The following is a 26,025-nucleotide window of genomic DNA, read 5'->3' as shown; positions in this document are numbered from 1 at the left end:
CGCCTCCGCCGCTCACCGTCACGCGTTGGCCGCCGGGACGTCGGAGGACCCACAACTTTCCCCCGCCTCCGCCGCTCACCGTCACGCGTTGGCCGCCGGGACGTCGGAGGACCCACAACTTTCCCCCGCCTCCGCCGCTCACCGTCACGCGTTGGCCGCCGGGACGTCGGAGGACCCACAACTGTCCGCCGCTCACCGTCACGCGTTGGCCGCCGGGACGTCGGAGGACCCTCTCCCTGGCCCTGGGAGGACCGACTGAGAGAGCGTGTAAAGCCGGTGGGCCCCACAGAGTGACACTGAGACCTTTCGTTTTGATGATCTAGGGGTATCTCATCCATTGGGATTTACAGCACCAACCCTAGTGGTAGGAGGAGGGCTATCTCAGACCTCAATTTAAAAAAAAAGAACAGAAAGTGATGGAGAAACCCAGCAGGCCTGGCATCATCTGTGAAGAGAGGGAAAGACAGGGCAAACTTTTCCAGTCCGATCTGAGTCTTCCTTTGAGCGCTATGTTTTGGTTTGCATTGTAAATCTTTTCGGCTTTGTTTATATTTGTGACTGCAGCTTCCAGTGATCGGCCCAGTCAGGTTGCCATAGTGAAGGGCCATGATGCGTGTGAGTAAGCGAACACTGGACTGGATTTATTCTGTTGTGAGTATCAACTGTGAACTGCAGGGGGTGGGGGTGGGGGGGATTGTGGCCACATCTGGTTGAGCAGAGCCCTGGATGGTCCAGGGCAATTCTGGAAAACTGGCACCTTCGCCGGAGTGAACTGGGGCATTGGGTTAAGTAAATCGTCGTAGTCCTGTCGAACCGAAATGCTGTTTTCTCACTGGAGAGAGAGAGAGACACACACACACACAACTGGTGATGGTTTAAGGGGCTTGAAGATGTTTTCCTCCTCTCTCTACAAGAATCTCAGGGAGTCCCTCTCCCACTGCAACTCCCAGGTCATTTCCTCTGCCCTGGTGATGGTTTAATATGAGGGTCACCGCACGTCAGGTGAGGGAAAGGTTGAGGCAGAGGGACCTTCATTCTAACCTCAGAAGGTGCGGGAATTGCACCCACGCAATTGTCGTCACTTTGCATCGCAGATCAGCTAACAGCAACACTGACCGAAATAGGAAGCACATTTCTGCATCCATAGATGCGTCTTCCGCTGCATAACTTACTTATGCCAACTGATGAAGGAGCGTCGCTCCGAAAGCGAGTGTTCTTCCAATTAAACCTGTTGGACTATAACCTGGTATCGTGTGATTTTTTTAACTTTGTACACCCCAGTCCAACACAAGCATCTCCAAATCATAACTTACTTAGCTATTGTTTTGCCCTCGAACTCTGAGGTATTGATACTTTTGGTTTGGGAACAATGGTGAGCATAACACTAGGAGCAGAGCCAGGCTATTCAGCCCATTGAGTCTGCTGTGTCATTCAGTGAAATTATGATTGTTCCAATAATCCTCAACTCCACCTTCAGACTTTTGCCCATGTGAGAAACAAAGCTCACTCACTTCAATCATTTCAGTCCAAGACAAGATCTGAAGCAGTAGTATCATTTATTATGCTCTTGCAAGAAGGGTGTGGTGTCTATTTACAAAATAGTCACACACACGTGTTTAACGAGTACACAATATTTATGTCATTCGTTCCTCTTCACTCTTCCCAATGCTCCTCCCCTGTTTACATCTCCCACTTCTCTAAGACCTGCACCCATTACTCTTGTTTATCTCTTGCCTTATCCAGCCTTGTCTGTGACAAAATGCTTATTTCTGGCCTCACATGGCCGTTTGACCACATCCTGCTGTGGTCCATTGTTAGGTATATCCTCCTTTTCTGCCATCTGTTTCCTTGCTTGCTATGACCTTATGACCTCTTGATTGTGGTTTGTTCTTGTTTTTGCAGAAGCGGGAAACAGATGCTTATAACTACTGTTTGTACAGGCATATCTAGCTTAACCCCCTCCCCTCACAACACCTTATCTATTTGTCTGTAACATCTACCATTGTTTGCAGGCACATTTCAGTCTTGTATGCACATTTTAGCTAATACAAAAACAATTATATATTTCCTTCACATAGTTTTCATTCTTGTGAACTCAGCTGTTGGCTGAAACAATTATACACTGATATGAGTTCATTTACCTTGCATAAGCAACTTATGATTGCAGAAGTAACACTGCTTTACCTATATCCCACACCCATAACTCTTGATTCACTTCCTGATAAACATCTTTCCATCCAGCCTTAATACACACAGACCCAGCCTCTGCAGTAAAGATTTCCACAAATTTACTGCTTCTTGAAAGGTGAAATTCCTCATCATATTTCTTAAAAGGATGACCACCTATTCTAAGATTACATTTTGGTTCTAGATACTCCCACAAGGAGAAGCAGCCTTTCCATGTCAATCCTGTCAAGTTTAGGAATCTTGTATGTTTCAATAAGATCACCTTTCATTCTACTAAAATCTACTCAGCCTCTCCTCATAAGACTTCCTTCCATAGCTGGGATCAGTTTGTTGAATCTTCTCTGGACTGCTTCTAATGCAAGTGTATTTTTCCTTAAATAAGGGGCTCAAAATAATTCATAATATTCCAGCTGTGGTCTGACTAGTGCCTTGTATTGTTTTAGCAAGACTTCATGATTTTTACACTCCATTCCCTTTAAAGTGAAGGTCAATATTCCATTTGCCTTCTGTATTACCTGCTGAACTTGTATGCTAGCTTTTTGAGATTTTTGCACAAGGTCTCCCAAATCCCTCCGAGTTGTAGTCTTCTGTAGTCTTTCTCCATTTAAGTAATACTCATCTCCCCATTCTTCCTGCCAAAGTACAGAACTTCTCGTTTTCCCACTTTATATTCCACCTGCCAATTTTTTTTTTCCAAATTGGTTAACATGTTTATATCTTCGAGGAGAAAGTGAGGACTGCAGATGCTGGAAATGTGTTGCTGGAAAAGCGCAGCAGGTCAGGCAGCATCCAAGGAGCAGGAGAATCGACGTTTCGGGCATGAGCCCTTCTTCAGGAATGAGGAAAGTGTGCCCAGCAGGATGAGATAAAAGGTAGGGAAGAGGGACTTGGGGGAGGGGCGTTGGAAATGTGATAGGTGGAAGGAGGTTAAGGTGAGGGTGATAGGCCGGAGTGGGGGTGGGGGCGGAGAGGTCAGGAAGAAGATTGCAGGTGAGGAAGGTGGTGCTGAGTTCGAGGGTTGGGACTGAGACAAGGTGGGGGGAGGGGAATTGAGGAAACTGGAGAAATCTGAGTTCATCCCTTGTGGTTGGAGGGTTCCTAGGCGGAAGATGAAGCGCTCTTCCTCCAGCCGTCATGTTGCTGTGGTCTGGCGATGGAGGAGTCCAAGGACCTGCATGTCCTTCGTGGAGGGGGAGGGAGAGATGAAGTGTTGAGCCATGGGCTGGTTGGGTTGGTTGGTCCAGGTGTCCCAGAGGTGTTCTCTGAAACGTTCCGCAAATAGGCGGCCTGTCTCCCCAATATAGAGGAGGCCACATCGGGTGCACTGGATGCAGTAAATGATGTGTGTGGAGGTGCAGGTGAATTTGTGGCGGATATGGAAGGATCCCTTGGGGCCTTGGAGGGAAGTAAGGGGGGAGGTGTGGGCGCAAGTTTTACATTTCTTGCGGTTGCAGGGGAAGGTGCCGGGAGTGGAGTTTGGGTTGGTGGGGGGTGTGGACCTGACGAGGGAGTCACGGAGGGAGTGGTCTTTTCGGAACGCTGAGGAGAGGAGAGAGAAATATATCCCTAGTGGTGGGGTCCGTTTGGAGGTGGCGGAAATGACGACAGATGATATGATGTATATGGAGGTTGGTGGGGTGGTAGGTGAGGACCAGTAGGGTTCTGTCCTGGTGGCGATTGGAGGGGCGGGGCTCAAGGGTGGAGGAGCAGGAAGTGCAGGATCCCTCGGCGGGATCCTTTCCCGCCGTACCAACCAGTACCCTTCCACGGACACCCTCCTTTGACTGACTGAACTGGTCCTCACCCTGAACAACTTCTCTTTCCAACTCTCCCACTTCCTCCAAACCAAAGGAGTAGCCATGGGCACCCGCCTGGGCCCCAGCTATGCCTGCCTCTTCGTAGGATATGTCGAACAGTCCATCTTCTGCAGCTACACTGGCACCATCCCCCACCTTTTCCTCCGCTACATTGATGACTGTATCAGCGCTGCCTCGTGCTCCCACGAGGAGGTTGATCAGTTCATCCACTTTACCAACACCTTCCACCCTGACTACAAATTTACCTGGACCGTCTCAGACTCCTCCCTCCCCTTCCTAGACCGTTCCATTTTTATCTCGGGCGACCAAATCAACATGGACATTTACTGTAAACCGACCGATTCCCACAGCTACCTAGACTACACCTCCTCCCACCCTGCCCCCTGTAAAAACGCAATCCCATATTCCTAATTCCTTCGTCTCCGCCGCATCTGCTCCCAGAAGGACCAGTTCCAATACCGTACAACCCAGATGGCCTCCTTCTTCAAAGACCGCAATTTCCTCCCAGACGTGATCGACGATGCTCTCCATCACATTTCCTCCACTTCCTGCTCCTCTGCCCTTGAGCCCCGCCCCTCCACTCCAGCCTATTACCCTCACCTTGACCTCCTTCCACCTATCGCATTTCCAACACCCCTCCCCCAAACCTTTTATCTTAGCCTGCTGGGCACACTTTCCTCATTCCTGAAGAAGGGCTCATGCCCGCAACGTCGATTCTCCTGCTCCTCGGATGCTGCCTGACCTGCTGCGCTTTTCCAGCAACACATTTTCAGCTAACGTTTATATCCCCCTGTAGTATAAGTATAGATTCTGTTTCTAATCTTCCCACCTCTTTAACACATTAACAAGTGTTTTGATAGAACGGCAGGCACACCGAGGGCTAGAAATGGATAGTAGAGACCAAGTTGTTTTTCATGATGAACAGAAAGGCATGCTGTGAATGTGTTTCACTCTACTTTCTTCAAGACAAACACAAGATGGTTAAATTTTCAATTATCATCAGAAACTGTATTATAGGAGAAGTACACGGATTTACACCAATCATCAGGGCTCCTACCCAAATATGACTGTTCTAACTAAGATACTTCATTTTGCATGCATTTATGTGGTGTAGTGGTAACGTCAGTGGGCTTGTAATTCAGAACTTCAAGCTAGTCTTTCAGATAAAACTGTCAAGTTGGGTGATTATTGTAAAACAAGGATGATACGAAGCTTATTTTAAAAAAAGCAATAAAGTTCCATTAACATCCATGGGACTGCATTTGAGGCCAGTTGCTAAAATAATTGCCCGTCAGCCCTTTTTTGGAGTGGTGGTGTCCCTACCATCATACTGGAGGTCCATGTTCAAGTCATCTGCTCCAGACGTGTGTAATAACATCTCTGAGCAGGTTGGTGAGGTAAATAATTTAAATAATAAAAGCCAGTGATCTGATAGCACTCTCATAATTTAGTGGATGAAGACAGAAAATGCTAAAAATACTCAGGAATTCAGACAGCATCTATTGAGGAGACTGTGTTTTATATTGATAAAGTTTAATCAGAATTAAAACAGCTCTGATCTGGCATCTTATGTTGTCCTGTCACAGAGATGCTGCCTGACTGGCTGTTTTTCTGCTGTTTCTATTTTGGTATTGCAAATTTTATCAATAGTTTACTTACTTGTTTAACATAACATCAATCTTTCATCTTGTACAGATACTCCTGACCATCGTCTTACTTTCTTGGGGATTTGTTATTTACGCAGCCAGGATCACTGGTGTTCAGCAACTAAAGAAATTCTTTCCAGAAGCAGATGTTCATTAAGATTCTGTTGATGTGACAACAATCATTTTGGAAATACACTAAGCAGAAATGTTTTGGTATCGATGGTGCATTTTGTGAGACTGTATCTTTCAAAGCAAGTACAGATCATCTTTCAGCAGTGCAAACATAACTAAATGTGTGGGCAGAGATTGACCGTGCCAGAGGCAAATAAATGTCAATACAGTTCTGTTTTTTAAAAAATGTACTTTCAATATTGAGTATATTTTGATAATACAGTGTTATTGCTAAATTGTCGAATTTGTTTTGATATACAGAGGAACTTTGATTATCCAGCATTTGATTGATCAAACTTCGGATCATCTGAATAAGATCGCAAGGTCCTGATGCATGGCTAACTATGTTATCCAACATCGATTATCTGGCATTCAGTTAACCAAATGGAATACTCCCCACCCGTGTCCTTCAGATAATCAAGGTTCCTCTGTATTGGGATATACTCCATTTCTAAACACTTGAAATTTGTGAATATCGTTTTATTGTCTCCGACATCATGGATTTGAATTTTTAAAAAGTGTGGAGTCTCCAACATAGGCATCATTCGAATTGAATAGTATAAATATTTTATTTTCCTTCAATCTTCAATTGGTTGTAGGCATCACTGCTAAGACAAGCAATGTTGCCATCCAGTTAGGGAGATTAGTTGACATGTCAGTTATCTGTTGTTGGTGTTCAGTCATCAGGTAGGCTCTCAATCTATAATTGACTGTTCACCCCTTACATTTTATACTTATCATTAAATGAACAGTAAGTTTGTAATAGCTTCTCCTCCTGATTCACCCCATTAGCTCTGGAGTCCTCCAAGGCCTCTCCTATTTCTTATCTGCATTCTGGTGTTCACGTCTTTGGAAATCACAGCCATGGTTTACAGTTATTTCAATCAGCCTGTCGTGATATACTTTGACGCACCTCTAGGATAGGTGGGACTTATGCTGACAACACCCACCACAGTTTCCCGACTCCTCCACAGTTGCTAAATTCTTAAACTATTTGCCTGATGTCCCAGCACTGGATCAGCAGACATTTCTTCTGATTAAAGATTGAGAACTGAGACCACAGTCTTCCCTCAAACTTAGCTTTCAATTTGCGTCACATTCCTTGACAACTGTGTATTGCTGAACCAGATTGATTACGATCTTGGCCACATATTTAATAGAGGTCAGCTTGTGACTGTGTATCTGCACCATTACAAAGACTGCTTTATTTTTACTTTTGTTATATTACCAGCTCTGCCCATGTCTCAGCAACTTTATCTATTGCTGAAAGCCTCACCTTGTTACCTCTGGATTTGACTATTCCAATGCTTTGCCAGCTGGCTTCCACTCAATTGAGGTAATCTAAAACTAGGAACATTATCACCATTCCTTGTTGCTGAGTGCACCCAAATAGTCTGCAGTAGTTTACAGGAGTAGCTATTACCTTCTCAAGGAAAATTAAGGCCTGGCCAATAAATGCTGGCCTAATCAATGACAGCACATCTCAAGAAAGACAAAAAGAATTCTAATTTGTGTCTTCTTCTCCCATATCCATTTCACCCAACTCCCTGTGGTCATTGACCTAGATTGGCTCCTGGTCAAGCAGTGCCTTGATTTGAATTTTATCATCCTGGATTTCAATCCCTCCACATCCTCCCCTATCTTTATCTCTGTAACCTCTGTCAGCTGAAAACCTGCAAGGAGTTCGGCGCTTAGCTAATTCTGGCCTTAAGTGGAAGTCCTCAGGCCCTCACAGGAACAGCTATGAAATATTTTTTTTTCCCTGAAGAGTTTTTGCACTTAAAACATTAACCCTATTTTTCTCTCCACAGCCATTTCCTGTCTGAAACAAAATTTAGCACTGAGCTCAGTGAAATTAGATCAGGTGACCAAAAGCTTTGTCAAAGAAGTAGGTTTTAAGGCAAAGTGGTTTAGGAGGGAAATTCCAAAGCTTAGGCTTGAGAGGTTGGGCCCTAGGCATGTGAAGGCATTACAACCAATGGCGATTTAATTAAAATGGCATGGGTGCCCAACACACCAAAACTGGGGAAGCACAAATATTTCACAATGTCATAAGGTTGAAGGAAGTGACTAGAGCTGAGGAGGAGAATAGCAACCGAGGGATTTGAAAACATGCATAAGAAATGTAAAAAAAAAACAATCCAGGTTTCGGTGGACTGGAAGTCAATTTGGGACATGCATGCATATGGATAACAGGTGAACAGGACTCAGTGCAAATTAGGACATAGGCAGATTTTATAAATTGTATATGAATAATAGCAACCTCTGCATCTTGGTAAGTCAGTGTTTAATGATAAATAACTCTTTCAAAATGAGAAGAAAATTTGTTCTATTCCACTGAATTCAATTTGTACAGCCATTGATGCTATACATTTACATTGTGCTTTCATCCTGTAATTAGTGGTGTCCATTGTGCTCATCTTCTTGTATTGGTGGAATAACTTCTCCTGTTTCCAAAATTCTGTCACCCTGAAGGAACAAATATAAAATATATGTCAGATGTGTGATTAGCTCAACAGATTCTCACTCGATTTGAAGGCCTAGAGTATAGTATGATGTTCTAAAGTATGGTATTCTTTATGGTAAATTTCCTTGTTTGCTTTTTCCAGATTTCCTCCATCTTAATTACATGTTTCCAGTCGTGAGTTTTTGCATCAATTGGTTATTTTGAATTTCAATTCTTAGCAATCATATTGTGCAAGCATTCTTTTCTCCCTGTCATTTCACCACAAAGTCTACACAGTAATATTCCAGCAGTGAAGACCCTGCAAAACAGTTTATTTAACATTTCCTTGTCCAAGCTACTTTTTCATAATCATACAACAAGAATGAATCCCTTAGGCCTATCAAGTCTGTGCCAACCTATCTGCACTAATCTTAGCTTCTAGCACTTGGCCCATAGCTTTGACTATTATGACATTTCAAAGGCTTATCCACATACTTTTTAAAAGATTGCGAGGTTTCCTGCCTCAACCACCCTCCCAAGCAGTGCATTCCAGATTTCCACCATGCTTTCTGTGAAAAATATTTCCACAAATCCCATCTAAACCTCCTGCCCTTCACTGTAAAATTAAGTACACTCGTAAATGAATCTTCAACGAAGAAGAACAGCTGCTTTCTATCCAGCCCATCTATGCTCCACAATCTTATATACATCAATCAGGTGTCCCTTCTGCCTTTTCGTCTCCAAAGCAAACAATCTAAACCTATCCAGCCTCTTTTCATAGCTAAGATGCACCATCCCAGGCAGCATCCTGGTGACTCTCCTTTGCATCTCCTCCAATATAATCACATCCTTTCTGCAGTGAGGTGACACAGCACTTCAGTCATTGCCTAACAAAAGTTTTGTACATTTCGAACACAAACTTCCCATTCTTATAATCTATGCCATGAGTGATAAAGGCAAGTGTCCTGTATGCATTCCTGACTGACCCTATGAAAATGTCCTTTCAGGGATCTGGACAGGCACCACAAGATTCTCCTTTTTATAGTCCTAAAAGATGTATACACAAAGATAGGAAACAAAAAAAGCCCTGAAAGGTTGTAGTGATCACTGGCAGTATTTTTCATTGGGTTTCTCATAATTTCCTGGCATTACTTTGCTTTAAATCCTGGAATAACAGAGAAAATGGCCTGTTTCCAGAATTCTCTTCTGAAACAGAAATGGCTGGAGGCAGTAGAAATCTTACCCAAAGGTACTTAACTGTCATCCTTTTCACAAATTACATATGATGCACCTCACTTAATCATCTGGATAAGAAACAAATTCTCCTCTGAATATGTCATGATCTCTGTTTATGCATCGATTTTCTATATTTGAAGGCTCCCTAGCTCACACCAGTGCATACACATCCTCAATGAGATAGTTCTCAAGACCCATCGAGTGGCAAGCATCTTCCAACTCATCTGCAATGAAACAGGAGATTTTCTTCACAGTCAAATAATGGGAGAAGTAGAAATCAGAACATTTCTAGCCACTTCTTGGGAATTGTCTTTGCTTGCTTAAAATTGTATGATTTTGGATAGTTGAAAACAGGATGACAAAATACAATGTACACTAATGCAGGCAAGTACCATTCAACTATGGTACTGCATGCTGCAAGTTTATCTCAAAATATCACCCATATGTGCAAAAGTTAAATCTTGATTGGAGGGGTATTTTCAGGAGCATGCTTATTAGCTCCGTGTTTCTGTGCTTCTCCAAGGAGATTACACAGCTGCGGGGACTGGAGGGAATGAAGTCACGTTCAAAGTTCCTGTTTGATAAATAAAAACTCATGCTGATTCCAGTTTATTGTTTGTTTCATTTCAGATTTCCATTATTCTCCGTTTTTCAAATAAATCCCTCTTCATTATTTTATTAAATTGAAGAACCTGCTTATACGCTGTTGCACATGGCACAAATTCTGGCAAGTAACTCACCGGGAAAATTCTTGGCTTCACACTCACAATGCCATATGGTTTTGTCTGTGGAATGGAAAGGACATATCAAAGAAATGAAAAATTGATATATATTATTCACAAAGTCTACACTTGCACAGTATCTTTAACATTGTATGTACCCCCAAGATACCGAACAGGAGCGATTCTCATACAAGGACAGTGAACAAAAGCTTGATCAGAGATGCAGGTTTTAAGGAGTTAGCGAGGGAAGGTATTCCAGAGCTCAGGGCTTAGGCAATTGAAGGTAAAGCCACCAATGGTAAAGCAATGAAAATCCTTGCTAAGAGATTTGTATCATCAGTAGCTGCAGGTGAGGTGCCTTTCGACTGCAGATTGGTGCCACTATTTAAGAAAGGTGATAAGAAAAAGTCAGGAAACTGTAGCCTGGTAAGCCTGACGTCGGTGGTGAGCAAGTTGTTGGAGGGAATCCTGAGGGACAGGATTTATAAGCATTTGAAAAGGCAAGGACTGATTAGGGATAGTCAACATAGCTTTGTGCATGGGAAATCATGTCTCACTAACTTGATTGAGTTTTTTGAAGAAGTAACGAAGAGGATTATGAGGGCAGAGCGGTGTACGTGATCTATATGGATTCGACAAAGAGGACTGGTTAGCAACGTTAGATCACATGGAATACATCACATGGCTCTAAGGTAGAAGGCAGAAGGTGGTGATGGAGGGTTTATTTTCAGACTGGAGGCCTGTGACCAGCGGTTATGCCACAGGATTGGTGCTGTGTCTACTGCTTTTCATTATTCATGTAAATAATTTGGATGTTAACATAAGAGTTATGGTTAGTAGGTTTGCAGGTGACACCAAAATTGGAGGCATAGCGGAGAGCAAAAACGTTACCTCACAGTACAATGGGATCTTGATCAGATGGGCCAGTGGGCTGAGGAGTGGCAAATGGAGTTTAATTTAGATAAATGTAAGGTGCTGCATTTTGGAAGGGTAAATCCGGGCAGGACTTATACACTTAATGATAAGGTCCTGGGGAGTGTTGCTGATCAAAGAGACCTTGGAGTGCAGGTTTGTAGTTCCTTGAAAGTGGAGTCGCAGGTAGATAGGATAGTGAAGAAGTCGTTTGGTTGCCTTTACTGGTCAGTGCATGAAGCTTAGGAATTGGGAAGTATTGTTGCTGTACAGGACATTGGTTAGACCACTATTGGAATAGTGTGTGCAATTCTAATGTCCCTGCTATAGGAAGGATGTTGTGAAACTTGAAAGGGTTCAGAAAAGATTGACAAGGATATGGCCAAGATTAAAGGATTTACGCTATAGGGAGAGGCTGCATAGACTGGGACTATTTTCCTTGGAGCATCAGAGGCTGAGGGGTGACCTAAGAGAGGTTTGTAAAATCATGAGGGGCATGGATACGGTAAATAAACAAGGTCTTTTTCCCTAGGTGGGCAAGTTCAAAACTAGAGGGCATATGTTTAAGATGAGGGGAAAGATTTAAAAGGGATCAGGGGCAACTTTTTCACATAGAGGCTGGTGCATGAATGGAGTGAGCTGCCAGTGAAAGCTGATACAATACAACATTTAAAAGACATCTGATTGGGTACATGAATAGGAAGGGTTTAAATGAATATGGGTTAAATGCTGGCAAATGGGGACTAGATTTATTTAGGATATCTGGTTGACATGCATGAGTTGGCCCGAAGGATTCGTTTCTGTGCTGTACGTCTCCATGACGAAAATCATCGATGCTCAAGTGTGTAGAACTAAAAAAGGACAGAACTGCAGATGTTCGATGTGATAAGGTGAGGCCATGGTTAGATTTGAGAATAATACACTTTGTTCCTGAAATGTACTCCAAAGATGTGGGCAAGATATGCAGCTTCCAAATTTACCTATAATACTCATTTTCTCTGTTTTGCATGATCTTGTATTTGTTTGATCCCTAAAAAAGTCCCTGTGAACCTAACTGCTACCATTCTATTGCTTCTAACTCTAATTCAGCACTTACAATATCTTAGAATTAGTTACAGCACAGAAAGTAGTCATTTCTTTCATTGTGTGCAAGCTAGATCTCTACAAAATGAACTCAACCGATCCCATTCACATGCCATTTCCACAGAGTCTCACAAACGTAGCTTTGTTTACTTGTGGAAATCCTACTCTGGTGGGGAGGTGGTGTCCTTTGAATAAGATGTTAAGCCAAAGCCTCATGTTCCACAATAGTGGAAATAAACTGTTTCTAACATTACAGCAGTGAGTGTGCATCAAAAGTGCTTCATTAGCTGTAAATTGCTTAGGGACATTTAGAAAGAAACTACAGACAATGTAATCTGTTAGCTCTTCATTTAGGTTACCAACAATTGCCAGTACTTACTGCAACATGGTACTTCACATAGTAGTGAATAATCCAGGCAGGAATCAACAACCGAGTCAACGTCCACCAGCCTGCAAAGTATGTCTTGTAGGTCTGAAATATGAAATAATTACAAAGTGAGAACATCCTCATCAAGAACTTGACAAGAATATAAGATTTTAGAAAAAGAACAGTCAAGACACTTTAGAAAGTGGGTACTTAGATTAGAACATTGAAACCATTGGTTTACAAGTAGTTTGGAGTGACTCATTTCGTATTCAAAACCATGATGTATTCTGCTAAAAGCAATCTTATTACAATAAATTCAGTGCAAAATTGTCCTTACCTCCAAGCCAGGTGTCCTGGGTTCAAGTATCACCTGCTGTAGAGGTGTGTATTAACATCTCTGAACAGGTTGATTAGAAAAATATCTCTAACTACAAGCTCTTATCTTTGGAACTGTTTCAACAAATCTCATTTACATCTTCTCCAGGACCTCACATCATTCCCAAGATTATGTTTTAACCTGGTAACTCATTTGTGAATCCTAACTTCAAGGCTTAATCACGGAGATTCAAAATTGTGGAACCAACAAATCATCTATCTCTGGAACTCTACACAATGGAAGCAGACTCAAGTACATTTGGAATGAGATGTGAAAGAAAAAACCCCCGCAGGGACATGGCAGATTAGTTGCATAGCTCTTTCATAGTGCTGAAACGGCACAATGGGCCAAATGACTTCCTCCTTGGTTGTGCTATTCTATGTTTCCACGGCTTCTCTCACTACCATTGACACCGAGGAAGCACGATGGCTGTTCCACTTGTTTCCATCAGGTTGAAAAAGCCAGCAGTCAGAGACCATGAGACTTTATGGCTTTGAAAATTCTTACCCCGTCTCATGGCAACATTCACATTCATAAATAAACTGATAATCCAATACATGGTAGGCAGCAAGACTGGGAGAGATACTTGTATGCAAAGCTTGAGATGGAGTGGTGTTATAACCATTTGCAACTTACTTAAACTAGGAGAGGCGCCAACGGAACTCCCGCATAATGGTTAACCATGAATGGAGGAACTCCATGATTATAAGTGAGCAGTAGTCGTAGCTCATTGATCAAATTCTCACAATGTCACATCATTTTAAACTATATTTTTAACAATGAGGACAAGTACAGCATGTCTGGATTAGTAAAGGGAAAAGAGAAATGACAGTGTCCTGACTAAAACCATCAACTGTGGATGCTGTGTGAAAACTGCATCAAGTAAGCTATTATACCCTCTCCAGCTGCACTGCCTGTTGACACCCAAACATAAATAGTGACCATTAAAAGAATCGTATTCCAGCAAATAAATCAATATCCTCAAGCACTGAAGGGAAGAAATTTGGTGAGAAGGTTGGTTAGTAAGCAGCAAAATCTGAGTTTGGACTCACTTTACCATGGGAATATCCAGGTGGCTTCCTTCTTCCATGATCGCAACTTCCCTTCCCATATGGTCGACGATGTCCATCTCCTCCACTTCACCCACTACTGCCCTTGAACCCTCCCCTCCCAACGCAACAAGGACAGAAACCCCCTGGTCTTCACTTTCCAGCCCACCATCCTCCGCCACCTCCAAACGGACCCCACCCACCAGAGATATATTTCCCTCCCCACCCCTATCAGCGTTCCGAAAAGACCATTCCCTCTGCAAGGTCCACACCTCACTCCTGGCACCTTTCCCTGCCACTGCAGGAAGTGCAAAACCTGTGCCCACACCACTTCACTCACCTCTGTCCAAGGGCCCAAGGGATCCTTCCACATCTGTCAGAAATTTACCTGTACCTCGACCATTGCCATCTACTACATCTGTTGCACCCGGTGTGGTCTCCTCTACATCGGGGAGACTGGACCCCTCCTTGCGGATCATTTCAGAGAACATCTCTGGGACACCCGCACCCAGCAACCCCATCACCCCATGGCTGAACACTTCAACTCCTTCTCCCACTCTCATGGGAAAGCAGGTCCTGGGACAACTCCACCGCCAAACCATTACCACCCGATGCCTGGAGGAGGAATGCCTCATATTCCGCCTTGGGACACTGCACCCACACGGGATAAATGTGGATTTCAACAGCTTCCTCATTTCTCCTCCCCCCACATTATCCCAGTCCCAAGCCTCCAACTCGGCACCACCCTCTGGACCTGTCCATCACTCCCACCTCTGACCTATCACCTTCTCCCTAACCTTCATCCACCTATCACTTTCTCAGCTACCTTTCCCCAAACCCCACCACCCTCCCATTTATCTCTTAGCCCTGACCCACAAGCCACATTCCTGATAAAGGGCTAATGCCCGAAACGTCGATTCTCCTGTTCTTCGGATGCTACCTGACCTGCTGTGCTTTTCCAGCACAACACTCTCGAGACAGGAATATTAAATACCAGTAGAAATGCCCATGAAAATATATATAACTGAACTTAACCAAAATGTTGAGGTTTGGTCACAGATAATGTTCAATTAACGTTTCTATTAATTTGAATATATTTCAAGTTGTTGATTCTCACAGATCTCGTTCAGATTTATTAGGCCATAATAGGCAGAACAGTTGTTTGCAAAATGTCTGATCCCTGAATTTTAAACAGTACGAAGTCTGCGTGCAAACTGTCCCAGCAGTTCAGTGGTATCACTAATTTCTACAGATGCACCATATAAAGCATTCTATCCAAATGCATGACAGCTTTGTTTGGCAACTGCTCTGCCTGGGACTGTAAGAAACTACAGAGAGTTCTGCATTGTTTCTGAGAAACTATGACATTGGATAAACAGCACAGAAACAAGTAATTTGGGCCTGATCAGTCCATGCCAGTGCTCATGCTCTATTTGAGACCCCACCCTTCCTCAATTAACCTCATTAGCATAACACTGTATTCCCTTCACCTTCATAAACTTGGGATCTATAGAACGTGTGTTAGAGAGTTTCATAATCTCACCATTTCTCAGGAAAAGATGTATTTTCTGAATTCCCAATTGGATTTCACAGAATTGCAGTGCAGAAGTACCAGCTCTCCCTCCAGGCATTATGACAGTGGCATTCCCCTGCCCTTTTCCCACAACCCTAAAAACTTTCTATTTAGATAATCATATAATGATCTCTTGATTGCCTCAATTAAACCTGCTCACCACATTTCTAGGTATTAGCCTAGCTACTCATCGTGTAAATGTTTTCACAGAATCTCAGAATTAAATATAAGATGGCGGCACCAGCAATGTTGGCAGCGTTTATGCTCCAGGGCCCATCCATTCCCTCCCTTCTTTCTTTAACCTTTTTGTGTTCTTCTTTTTCTTCATCTTCTTCCTGGTAGGGTGGATTAAATTAGATGAGATAGACTAGATTTCCTACAGTATGGAAACAGGCCCTTTGGCCCAACAATTCCATATTGACCCTCTGAAGAGTAGCCCACCCAGACTCATTCCCCTACCCTACATTTACCCCTGACTAATGCACCTAGCACTATGGGCAATTTAGCATGGCCAATGCACACCTTTGGACTGTGGGAGGAAACCGAAGCACCTGGAGGAAACCCACACAGACACGAGAAGAATGTGCAATCTCCACACAGACAGTCGCCCAAGGTGGGAATTGAACCTGGGTACCTGGCGCTGTGAGGCAGCAGTGCTAACCACTGAGCCACTGTGCCTGTAAGAAGGTGACATTATGGAGGAGGGCAGCCTGAATGGGATTCTTGGTGAGGCAGCGGCCTGGCCTGGCCTGGCAGCACAGCTAGGAATTCCTGGTCGGCCAGGAATCTGTAGCGGGGAGTCCTGAATAGTGGCATGAAGACGGTGGCAGTTCCTAGTTGTGGTAGGCCATGAATAGGGCTCTCCTGGTCATCAGCGAGACAGTGGCAGTTTCTGGTTGCTGTAGTCCCAGAGCCGGGGGACTCCTGGCTATTGGAGAGGGAGGTGCTCCTGCTTGCAGGTCCAGTATGGGACCTGGCATCAGCAGCCCATTGGCGAGGTGGGCCCAGTGAAGAAGAGATGGTGCCTGAAGAGTGGTGACTCTGACATTGTTGGGTCCGGCACACGCAGCTGCACAGGTATCGTTGGTGAGCTGGCTCAGGGTCCAGGAATCATGGCAGAGGCGACAGAACAAAGATGGACTTTCTTTTCAGCTATATCTTTTTATTCTTAAACTATTTCAAATAGCGCTGGATTGTGGCGACAGCTGAAACTTTTCACTATGTTGTTCATTGAAGACTACGAGTGACAATAATTCAACGTTCATCAATTGTTATGACATGGAAGGATCCATTCTGCCCATTATACCAACTGTGGTTGTATTACCTCGTGCCAATCTCCTCCTTTTAGCACATATATTCCACTTCAATTCAAATACCATAACCATCCAATGCCTCCACCATATTTCTAGAACAGTGCATTCCATATTCTAACTCCTTGTTGTGAGCAAAGGTTTTTCTCACATCACCCTTGATTCATTTGCACATTAAATCTATGCACTCTCCTTTTTCCTTTTATGAGTGGGAACACCAACCAACCCCACCTCCCTGTGGCTGAACACTTTAACTCCCCCTCTCACTCCACCAAGGATATGCAGATCCTGGGCCTCCTCCACCCGACGCCTGGAGGGAGAATGCCTCATCTTTCGCCTTGGGACCCTGTAACCACACTGGATTAATGTGGAATTCATCAGTTTCCACATTTCCCCTCCCATCTTATCCCAGTCCCAAGCCTCCAACTCAGCACCACCCTTTTAACCTCTCCATTGTCCTTCCCATCCATCCACTCCACCCTCCTCTCTGACCTATTACCTTTGCCGCCACCTTCATCTATCTATTGCATTCCCAGCTACCTTTCCCCCAACCCCACCACTCTCCCTTTATCTTTCATGCCCCCACCAAGGGTCCACAAGCCTCATTCCTGATGAAGGGCTTATGCCTGAAACATCGATTCTCCTGCTCCTCGGATGCCGCCTGTCCCGCTGTGCTTTTCCAGCACCACACTCTCGACTCTGATCTCCACCATCTGCAGTCCTCACTTTCTCCTTTTTTTTAACACCTTCTTCTTACCTAGTCTGTCCTGCACACTCACGATTTTGAAAACTGCTACCAAGTCTCATGGCAACCTTCCTCTCTCAAAGGAGGACAGTCCCAACTTCTTCAATCTCTCCTTAGGTAGCTGAAGTTTCTCATATCTGGAACTGTTCTAGTAAATCACCTCTGCATTCTCTTCAATGCACTTGCATCTTTCCTGTAATGTAGCCCCCACATCTGTACACAATACTCCACCTGAGTTGAACAGGTGCAGCACGGTGGCAGGGGCGGCACGGTGGCACAGTGGTTAGCACTGCTGCCTCACAGCGCCAGAGACCTGGGTTCAATTCCCGCCTCAGGCGACTCTCTGTGTGGAGTTTGCACATTCTCCCCGTGTCTGCGTGGGTTTCCTCCGGGTGCTCCGGTTTCCTCCCACACTCCAAAGATGTGCAGGTTCAGGTGAATTGGCCATGCTAAATTGCCCATAGTGTTAGGTAAGGGGTAGATGTAGGGGTATGGGTGGGTTGCGCTTCGGCGGGGCGGTGTGGACTTGTTGGGCCGAAGGGCCTGTTTCCACACTGTAAGTAATCTAATCTAAATCTAATCTAATCTAATCTAAACATCACCTCTTGTACTCCATGCTTCTATTAATAAAGCCAAAAACACAGCATACTTTATGCACTTGTCCTGCCACCTTCAATAACCTGTGCACACATATACCCAGGTCTCTCTACTCTTGCACCGCTTTAGAATCTTCTATTGTCTTTCTATGTTCTTGCGACCAAAATGCATCATATCACACTTCTCTGCATTGAACCTCATCTCCACCTATCTGTGCACTCTACCAACCTATAGAGTCAGAGAGTAAGTGAGGACTGCAGATGCTGGAGAGTCAGAGTTGATAAAGCATGGTACTGGAAAAAGCACAGCAGGTCAGGCAGCATCTGAGAAGCAAGAAAGTTGACGTTTCAGGCGTAATCTTTCTCCAGGACTGGTGGGTGGGGAAGGGGGCTTGGAGATAAATGGGGTGGAGTGTGGGGCTGGGGAAAGGTAGGTGGGATGGCAATAGGTGGGCAAAAATAGGAGGTGATGGTGGTAGGTCGGTGGCAAGTGGAAAGGTGGGATGGAAGGTGGACAGATAGGTCAGGTCAAGAGGGTGGATCTGAGTCAGAAGGCTGGATCTGGGATGAGGTGGGGGAGGGGAGATTTGCAAATTGGTGAGTTCAATGTTCATGCTTTGTGGTTGTCGAGTCCCAAGACAGAAGATGTTCCTCCTCCAGTTTGCAGGTGGTCTTGTGTAGGATGGATCTGTCCTCGAGGGAGTTGAAGTGGATGGTCACAGGAAGGTGGGGTTGGTTGGTGCACATGGACCAGAGACGGCCCCTGAACTCGGTCTCTCCAATGTAGAGGAGACCACAGCAAGAGCACCAGTTACAATAAATGAGTACCAACTGTGGTACCGACTTCCACAGCTACATTAACTAAACCTCCCCTCTCCTGTAAAAATGCAATCCCTTACACCCAATTCCTCCACTGTAACTGCTCTCAGAATAAGTGATTCCACTCTAGGACATCCCAGATATCCTCTTACTTCAAGGATCATAATTTACCCTCCCACGTGATCAACTACCCTCAATCACGTCTCCTCCATTTCCCACACTGCTGACCTTGAACTTCTCCCCCCAGCAAGGATAGAATCCACCCTGATCCTCACATTCCAACCCATCAAACTCCAAATTTAGCGCATCATTCACTGCCATTTTTGCCACCTACAGTCAGCCCCCACCACCAAAAATTAATTTCCCTCCCCACCCCATTTTGCATTCTGTAGAGACCATTCCTTCAGAGATACCTTCATTAGGTCCACACTCCCCACCAACCCTAACCCTTTCACCGCAAGAGGTGCAAAACCTGTGCCCACACCTCCCCCTCACCTCAGTCCAAGACCCCAAAGGATCATTTCAAATCCAGCAGAGATGTATTTGTATATTCTCCAACCTCATTTATTGCATCTGGTGCTCTCGATGTGATCTCCTCTACATTGGAGACACCGAGCGCAAACTTGTGGAATGATTCAGGGAATGTCTCTGATCCGTACACCCAACCAACCCCACCTTCCTGTGACTGTCCACTTCAATTCCCCATCCCACTTCCTGAGGATATATCCATTCCAGGCCTCCTCCACTGCCTACACAAGGCCACCCATAAACTGGAGGAGGAACAACTCATCTTTCACCTTGGGAGCCTACAACCCCCACATGACATGGACATTGAATTAACCAGTTTCCAAATCTTCCCTCCCCCCACACCATTCCAGACCCAAACTTCCAACTCCGATCCACCCTCCTGATCTGACCTACCTGTCCATCTTCCTTCCCACCTATCTGTTCCACACTTCCTACCGACTTAGCACCATCCCACCTTACTTTCCCCTACCTCCGCCCACCCCCCCCCCCCCCTTATCTCTTGGCCCCCTTTCCCCCATCCCAAGCCTGAAGAACAGTTATGCCTGAAACATTGACTCTTGCTCCTTAGATGCTGCCTGACCTGCTGTGCTTCTTGCAGCCCTACACTTTATCAACTATAGAGTCATACAGTATGGAAACAGACCCTTCAGTTCAACTCATCCATTCCAATCACGTTTCCCAAATTAAACTAGCCCGACTTGCCTGTGTTTGGCCCACACCCCTCTAAATTTTCCTTTCGTGTACCTGTCTAAATGTCTTTTAAATGATAAAACTGTACCTGCACCTACATTTCCTTTGGCATTTCAATCCAGGTATGAACCAGTGTGTGTGAAAAGTTACCTTTCAACTCACTTTTAAATCTTGCCCATCTCACCTTAAAAATATAATCCCTAGTTTTGACCTCCCCCATCTTAAGGAAAAGATCTTTGCTATTTACCTTATTTATGCCTCTTATGGTTTTATAAACCTGTAAAAGGTCATCCCTCAACCTCCTACACTCTAGGAAAAAAGTTCCAGTCTATTCAACTCTTCTTATAATTCAAACCCTCCAGTCCCAGTAATATCCTTGTCAATCATCTCTGCATTCTTTCCAATTTAATAATAATAAGGCAACCAGAGCTATATGCAGTACTCCTAAAGTGGCCTCTCACCAATGTCCTGTACAGCTGCATGACTTCCCAACTCCTTTATTAAACACTCTGACCAATAAAGGCAAGCACGCTAAATGCTTTCTTCACTACTCTGGCTACCTATGACACCACTTTCAATATTCTTTTTCAGTTAAATTCTGTCCTCCTCTCAGTTTACAATTTTTTCAAGATTAGTGTCATCTGCAAACTTTGTAATTGGCCCATGCAAACCAAGATCCAGATCATTAATATATCTCGGGAAAAGCAAGGGTTCCATTACTGACCCCTGGGGATTTCCACTAGAAACCTTTCTCCAGTCTGAAAAATATTCATTGAGCATTACTCTGTTTCCTGCCACAGCCAATTTTCTATCCACATTGTTACTGCCCCTACCATAACCTACAACTGGCCTTGCGTGTCTATTGTGTAGCACAGTGTCAAATATCTTCTGGAAGTCATGTATACCACATACCAGCATTAACCTCATGACTTCCCCAAAAAAACTCAAACAATTTAATTAAACATAATTTCCTCTTTAAAAATGCATGCTGAAGCTCTCCCAATCAACCCATCTTTTTTTCTAGGTGACTATTAATTCTATCCTGAACAAACGTTTCTTACATTCATTAGCTTCTTTTGCAAATTACCTTAAATCTGTGACATCTTCTTCTTGATCTTTTCATAAGATGATAGATTCACCTTATCTACTCTGTCATGATTTTGAAAATTTCTGTCAAGTCTTTTCTGGGTCTTATTATTTCTAAAGAAAACAGTCCCAACTTTTCCAATCTATTTCTTGCTATCATATGTTTAAATACCTAGTTATGCCCCTCCCCACAAGAAGAAATGTTTATTTTAGCAAAAGATAAAAGTTTTAAATACGGTATTGGGTCAAATTTGCAGATGTTAGAAGTGACAATCAACTAGGAGAAAGTGAGGATTACAGATGATGGAGATCAGACTTGAAAAGTGTGACACTGCAGAAACACAGCAGGTCAGGCAGCATCAAAGGAGCAGGAGAATCAACACTTCTGGCAAAAGCCCTTCATCAGGAATGTGGTGGGGTATAGGGGGGCTGAGAGATAAACAGGAGGGTGGGGTGGTGGTAGGTAGCTGGGAAGGCAATAGGTAGATGCAGGTGGGGCGTGATGGTGATAAGTCAGAGGGGAGGATGGAACAGATAGGTGAGAAGGAAGATGGACAGGTAGGACAGTCCAAGAGCACAGTGCTGAGTTGGAGGATTGGATCTGGGATGAGGTGTGGGGAGGGGAGATGTGGAAACTGGTGAAGTCGACCATTGATGCTGTGTAGTTGTATAAGAACTTAACACTTGGAGGTGGAGGCAGCCCAGGACTTGCATGTCCTTGGGGTGTGGGAGGAGGAGTTGAAGTGGTCAGCCACAGGGCAGTGGGGTTTGTTCATTGCATGTATCCCAGAGATGTTCCCTGAAACATTCCATGAGTTGGCTTCCTGTCTCCCCAGTGTAGAGGAGACCACATCAAGAGCAACGGACAGAGTAGATAAGGTGTTTGCATGTGCAGGGAAATCTCTGCTGGATATAGAAGGACCCTTTGGAGCGTTGGATCCTTGGATGGAGATGCCGCGGAGGAGGAAGGTGTGGACACAAGTTTTACATCCCTTATGTCAGCAAGGGAAGATGCCAGGAGTGGAGGGTAGGTTAGTGAGGGGCATGGACCTAACAAGATAGTCACGGAGGGCATGGTATCTGCAGAATGGTGATAGGAGTGGAGAGAGAAATATATCTCTAGTGGTGGGGTCTGACTGTAGGTGGCGGATCAACTGCCGAATGAGAAAGAGAACAGGCCCGTTAACACTCAGCTGTCCTTTTGAGCCAAGGACAGAATCGAATATAAAGGATTCAGTGAGCTAGACCCCAGAAACACAGAGCAAAACCTCATTAACAGGAGATCACAATGTGCTAACTCTATGTAAGGTCACAGTGAGGTCACGGTCTACCTGAGGTCACGGTCCATGTAATGTAGTAAAATGCCTGCCGATTGACCACTGCTGGGTGACAGTTCACATTCACTCACATAAACTCGCCAGAGACTCCGTGGCTGCAGAAATCCATCCCAGAACCGGGCCACGGGCCCTTTGCTTTCGGGCGGGAGGACGGGTTCACGTGGGCTCAGCTCCTGGTCCTTCAACCACTGGCGACGCAACTTCACCAACTGCTGGAACCGGGCCTTCTCATCGGGCGTGTAACCCAGCGGCATCTCGACAGCGACGACACACACCCCAACAACCAGGCCGCGGTCACTAGGACATTGGCATCAGAGCGACACCGGCCTGGGTTACTGTTCGGCGCACTGTGATGACGTCGCACCGGCCGGGACCAGGGCACTGCGACGAACCATATGCCGACCAGGAGGAGGACTCTGCTCAGCGCCACCTCCTGGGTGGGAGGTGGACACTGCAGTATGCTACAGGCTTGCTAGCAGGACCAAGTTATTCCTCTCTCCCCATATCCCAGTTGATAAAACAATCAAAAGTTATCCAGACTGGATAGGCAGGTTACCTTGTGACACACAAGTTCCAAACAATGACTATCTCGACAACAAGTAATCTAACCACTATCCCCAGTATCCTGAGATTTACCACTGACCACATGCTGAACTGCTGGCTATATAAATACTGCGGTTGCAAGAGCAGGTCAGAGGCAAGGAATCCTGCATTGGGTAACCCATACCCTGACTCCCAAAGTCTCTTAGGTAAAAGTGAGGACTGCAGATGCTGGAAATCAGAGTTTAGATTAGAGTGGTGCTGGAAAAGCACAGCAGGTCAGGCAGCATCCGAGGAGCAGGAAAATTGGGGTATACCCCAAAAGCTGAAAATGTGTTGCTGGAAAACAGCAGGTCAGGCAGCATCCAAGGAACAGGAGAATCAATGTTTCGGGCACATTGATTGGGGCAACTCTTCCACCGAGAAAGTGGTGCACACATGGAATGAGCTGCCAGAGGACGTGGTGGAGGCTGATACAATTACAAAATTTAAAAAACACCTGGTGGCCATATAAGGGATACGGGCTCAATGTTGGAAAATGGGACTAGATTTATTTAGGATATCTGGTTGGCATGGACGAGTTGGACAGAAGGCTAACCTTGCTACCTTGCTAGGTAAAAACAATGACTGCAGATGCTGAAAACCAAATACTGGATTAGTGGTGCTGGAAGAGCATAGCAGTTCAGGCAGCATCCAACGAGCAGCGAAATCGACGTTTCGGGCAAAAGCCCTTCATCAGGTTCGCTTTTGCCCGAAATGTCGATTTCGCTGCTCGTTGGATGCTGCCTGAACTGCTGTGCTCTTGCTACCTTGTTAACCAGTCTAGTGTGAGAAACCTTGTTGAACACCTCACTAAATCCATATAGATCATATCCATTGCTCTGCCCACATGAGTAATTTTTTTATTATTTCTTCAGAAAACTCAATCAAGTTTGTGAGACACAATTCCCCATGCACAAAAGTCATGTTGACTATCCCTAATCAGTTCTTGCCTTTCCAAATATATGTAAATCCTGTCCCTCAGGATTCCGTCCAACAACTTGCCCATCACTGATGTCAGGCTCACTGGTCTCTTGTTCCCTGGCATTTCCTTACCACCTTTCTTAAATAGTGGCACCTCGTTAGCCATTGGTCCATGCTGTATATCTCTATGACTCTCTGACATAAGGGGCAGAGGGTGGTTCGCATGTGGAATAAACTTCCTGAGGAAGTGGTGGATATGGGTACAATTACAACAGTTGAAAGACATTTGGATAAGTACATGTATAGGAAACATTTGGAGGGATATGTGCCAGGAGCAGGCAGGTAGGACTAGTTAATTTGGGATTGTGTTTGGCATGGACTAGTTGGATCGAAGGGTTTCTTCCTATGCTGTATGACTCTATGACAGTCAAGAAGTTTTACACTACCCAGGACAAAGCAGTCTGCTTGATTGGCATCACATCCACAAACATCTGCTCTTTCCACTGCCAAAGCTCAGTAGCAGCAGTATGTACTATTTACAAGATGCACTGTCGAAATTCACCAAGGCTTCTTTGTTAGTACCTTCCAAACCCACAAATATGACCATCTAGAAGGACAAGGGCAACAAATATATGAGAACACCTCCAGCCTGAAGTTCTCTTCCAAGTCACACTATTTTGACTTGGAAATATATCACCATTCCTTCACTGTCTCTAGGTAAAATAGCACTGTGGATGTTCTTAACCATTCCAATACAATGTGCATATACTTTGAAGGATGTGTACCTTAAAATACTGGGAATCATTACAAACCTCAAACCAGGAAATGATTTATTAACCCCATAACTAATATTCTTTGAACATTGGTAATACAAGTCATACATGTAGCATACATGTGCTCTTGAGAAAGTTGTCTGAAAATAAACTATAAAACTGCAAAGCCAGAAACCAAAAAGTTCTATCTCCCTCTCCTATATTTATCAGTATGTAATTTGCACTTAGTTTTCTTTGCATTTGAACATATGATTAGTAATGCTGAAAAATACTTTGTCTAATGTTTCATTATATTCACTTTCAGGTAGGGATACCAGATCTTGGGTTGGTGTATTCTTTATGATTTCATCATCTGTTATCTCTGGTAGCTCCATTCCTCACACCATTGGTTATAACACTTGCAACCCTAGCCCCCCTCACCAACCAAATAGAAAGCAAACAGACTCAAGGCAACTTAACAACGTTACTTCTACAAATGTAAGAAGGTCTTGTGGTGCAGTGGGTGGCATCCCTGCCTCTGACCAGATGCTCTGGGTTCAAATCCTATTCCAAAACATAGTGGCCAAGAAAGATTAGATTAGATTAGATTACTTACAGTGTGGAAACAGGCCCTTCGGCCCAACAAGTCCACACCGCCCCGCCGAAGCGTACCCACCCATACCCCTACATCTACATCGACCCCTTACCTAACACTACAGGCAATTTAGCATGGCCAATTCACCTGACCTGCACATCTTTGGACTGTGGGAGGAAACCGGAGCACCCGGAGGAAACCCACGCAGACACGGGGAGAACGTGCAAACTCCACACAGTCAGTCGCCTGAGGCGGGAATTGAACCCGGGTCTCCGGCGCTGTGAGGCAGCAGTGCTAACCACTGTGCCACCGTGCCGCCCACTGTGCCACCGTGCCGCCCATTGTATTCACAATGTGACCAAACAGGTTGAGTATCAGTTTGAAAATCTGTTGACAGGTGGTAAGAGTGGGAGAAATTCCTGAAATGGAAAGGAATCTACTCTCACTTGCTGTAGCTCCAGATTCTAACATGGATGTAA

At 44.6% G+C, this 26,025-nt stretch overlaps 1 protein-coding gene and 1 long non-coding RNA gene across 2 annotated transcripts; one reads left to right on the top strand and one right to left on the bottom strand.

Moving 5' to 3' along the window:
* The first annotated feature begins 140 nt into the window (after positions 1 to 140).
* Positions 141 to 10,110, top strand: LOC140488601 (uncharacterized). Its single transcript, XR_011963046.1, has 2 exons — positions 141 to 651; positions 5,700 to 10,110. It is a non-coding gene; the product is annotated as an uncharacterized lncRNA (long non-coding RNA).
* On the bottom strand, positions 8,092 to 23,058 carry ndufb6 (NADH:ubiquinone oxidoreductase subunit B). The gene is made up of 4 exons (XM_072588126.1): positions 22,768 to 23,058; positions 12,600 to 12,692; positions 10,244 to 10,288; positions 8,092 to 8,290 (listed from the first exon to the last, which is right to left on the bottom strand). The coding sequence occupies exons 1-4, from the start codon at positions 22,948 to 22,950 to the stop codon at positions 8,219 to 8,221; spliced, it is 393 nt and encodes a 130-aa protein (XP_072444227.1). The 5' UTR covers positions 22,951 to 23,058; the 3' UTR covers positions 8,092 to 8,218.
* Between the last annotated feature and the right edge of the window lie 2,967 nt (positions 23,059 to 26,025).

The sequence above is a fragment of the Chiloscyllium punctatum genome, chromosome 2 (assembly GCF_047496795.1).
Source record: "Chiloscyllium punctatum isolate Juve2018m chromosome 2, sChiPun1.3, whole genome shotgun sequence".
Taxonomy (NCBI): domain Eukaryota; kingdom Metazoa; phylum Chordata; class Chondrichthyes; order Orectolobiformes; family Hemiscylliidae; genus Chiloscyllium; species Chiloscyllium punctatum.
Note: the sequence above shows the minus strand (reverse complement) of the source record. Positions and strands in the feature narration are given on the sequence as shown.

Bases quoted from the DNA above. Each gene is read 5' to 3' on its own strand.
- ndufb6 (XM_072588126.1), bottom strand. From the start codon at position 22,950: ATGCCGCTGGGTTACACGCCCGATGAGAAGGCCCGGTTCCAGCAGTTG. The intron at 12,693-22,767 runs GTGAGTGAATGT...TTCATATTTCAG, and splicing joins GGAGTCTCTGGCGAGTTTAT to ACCTACAAGACATACTTTGC. The intron at 8,291-10,243 runs GTGAGTTACTTG...TTGTTCCTTCAG, and splicing joins TGAAGCCAAGAATTTTCCCG to GGTGACAGAATTTTGGAAAC.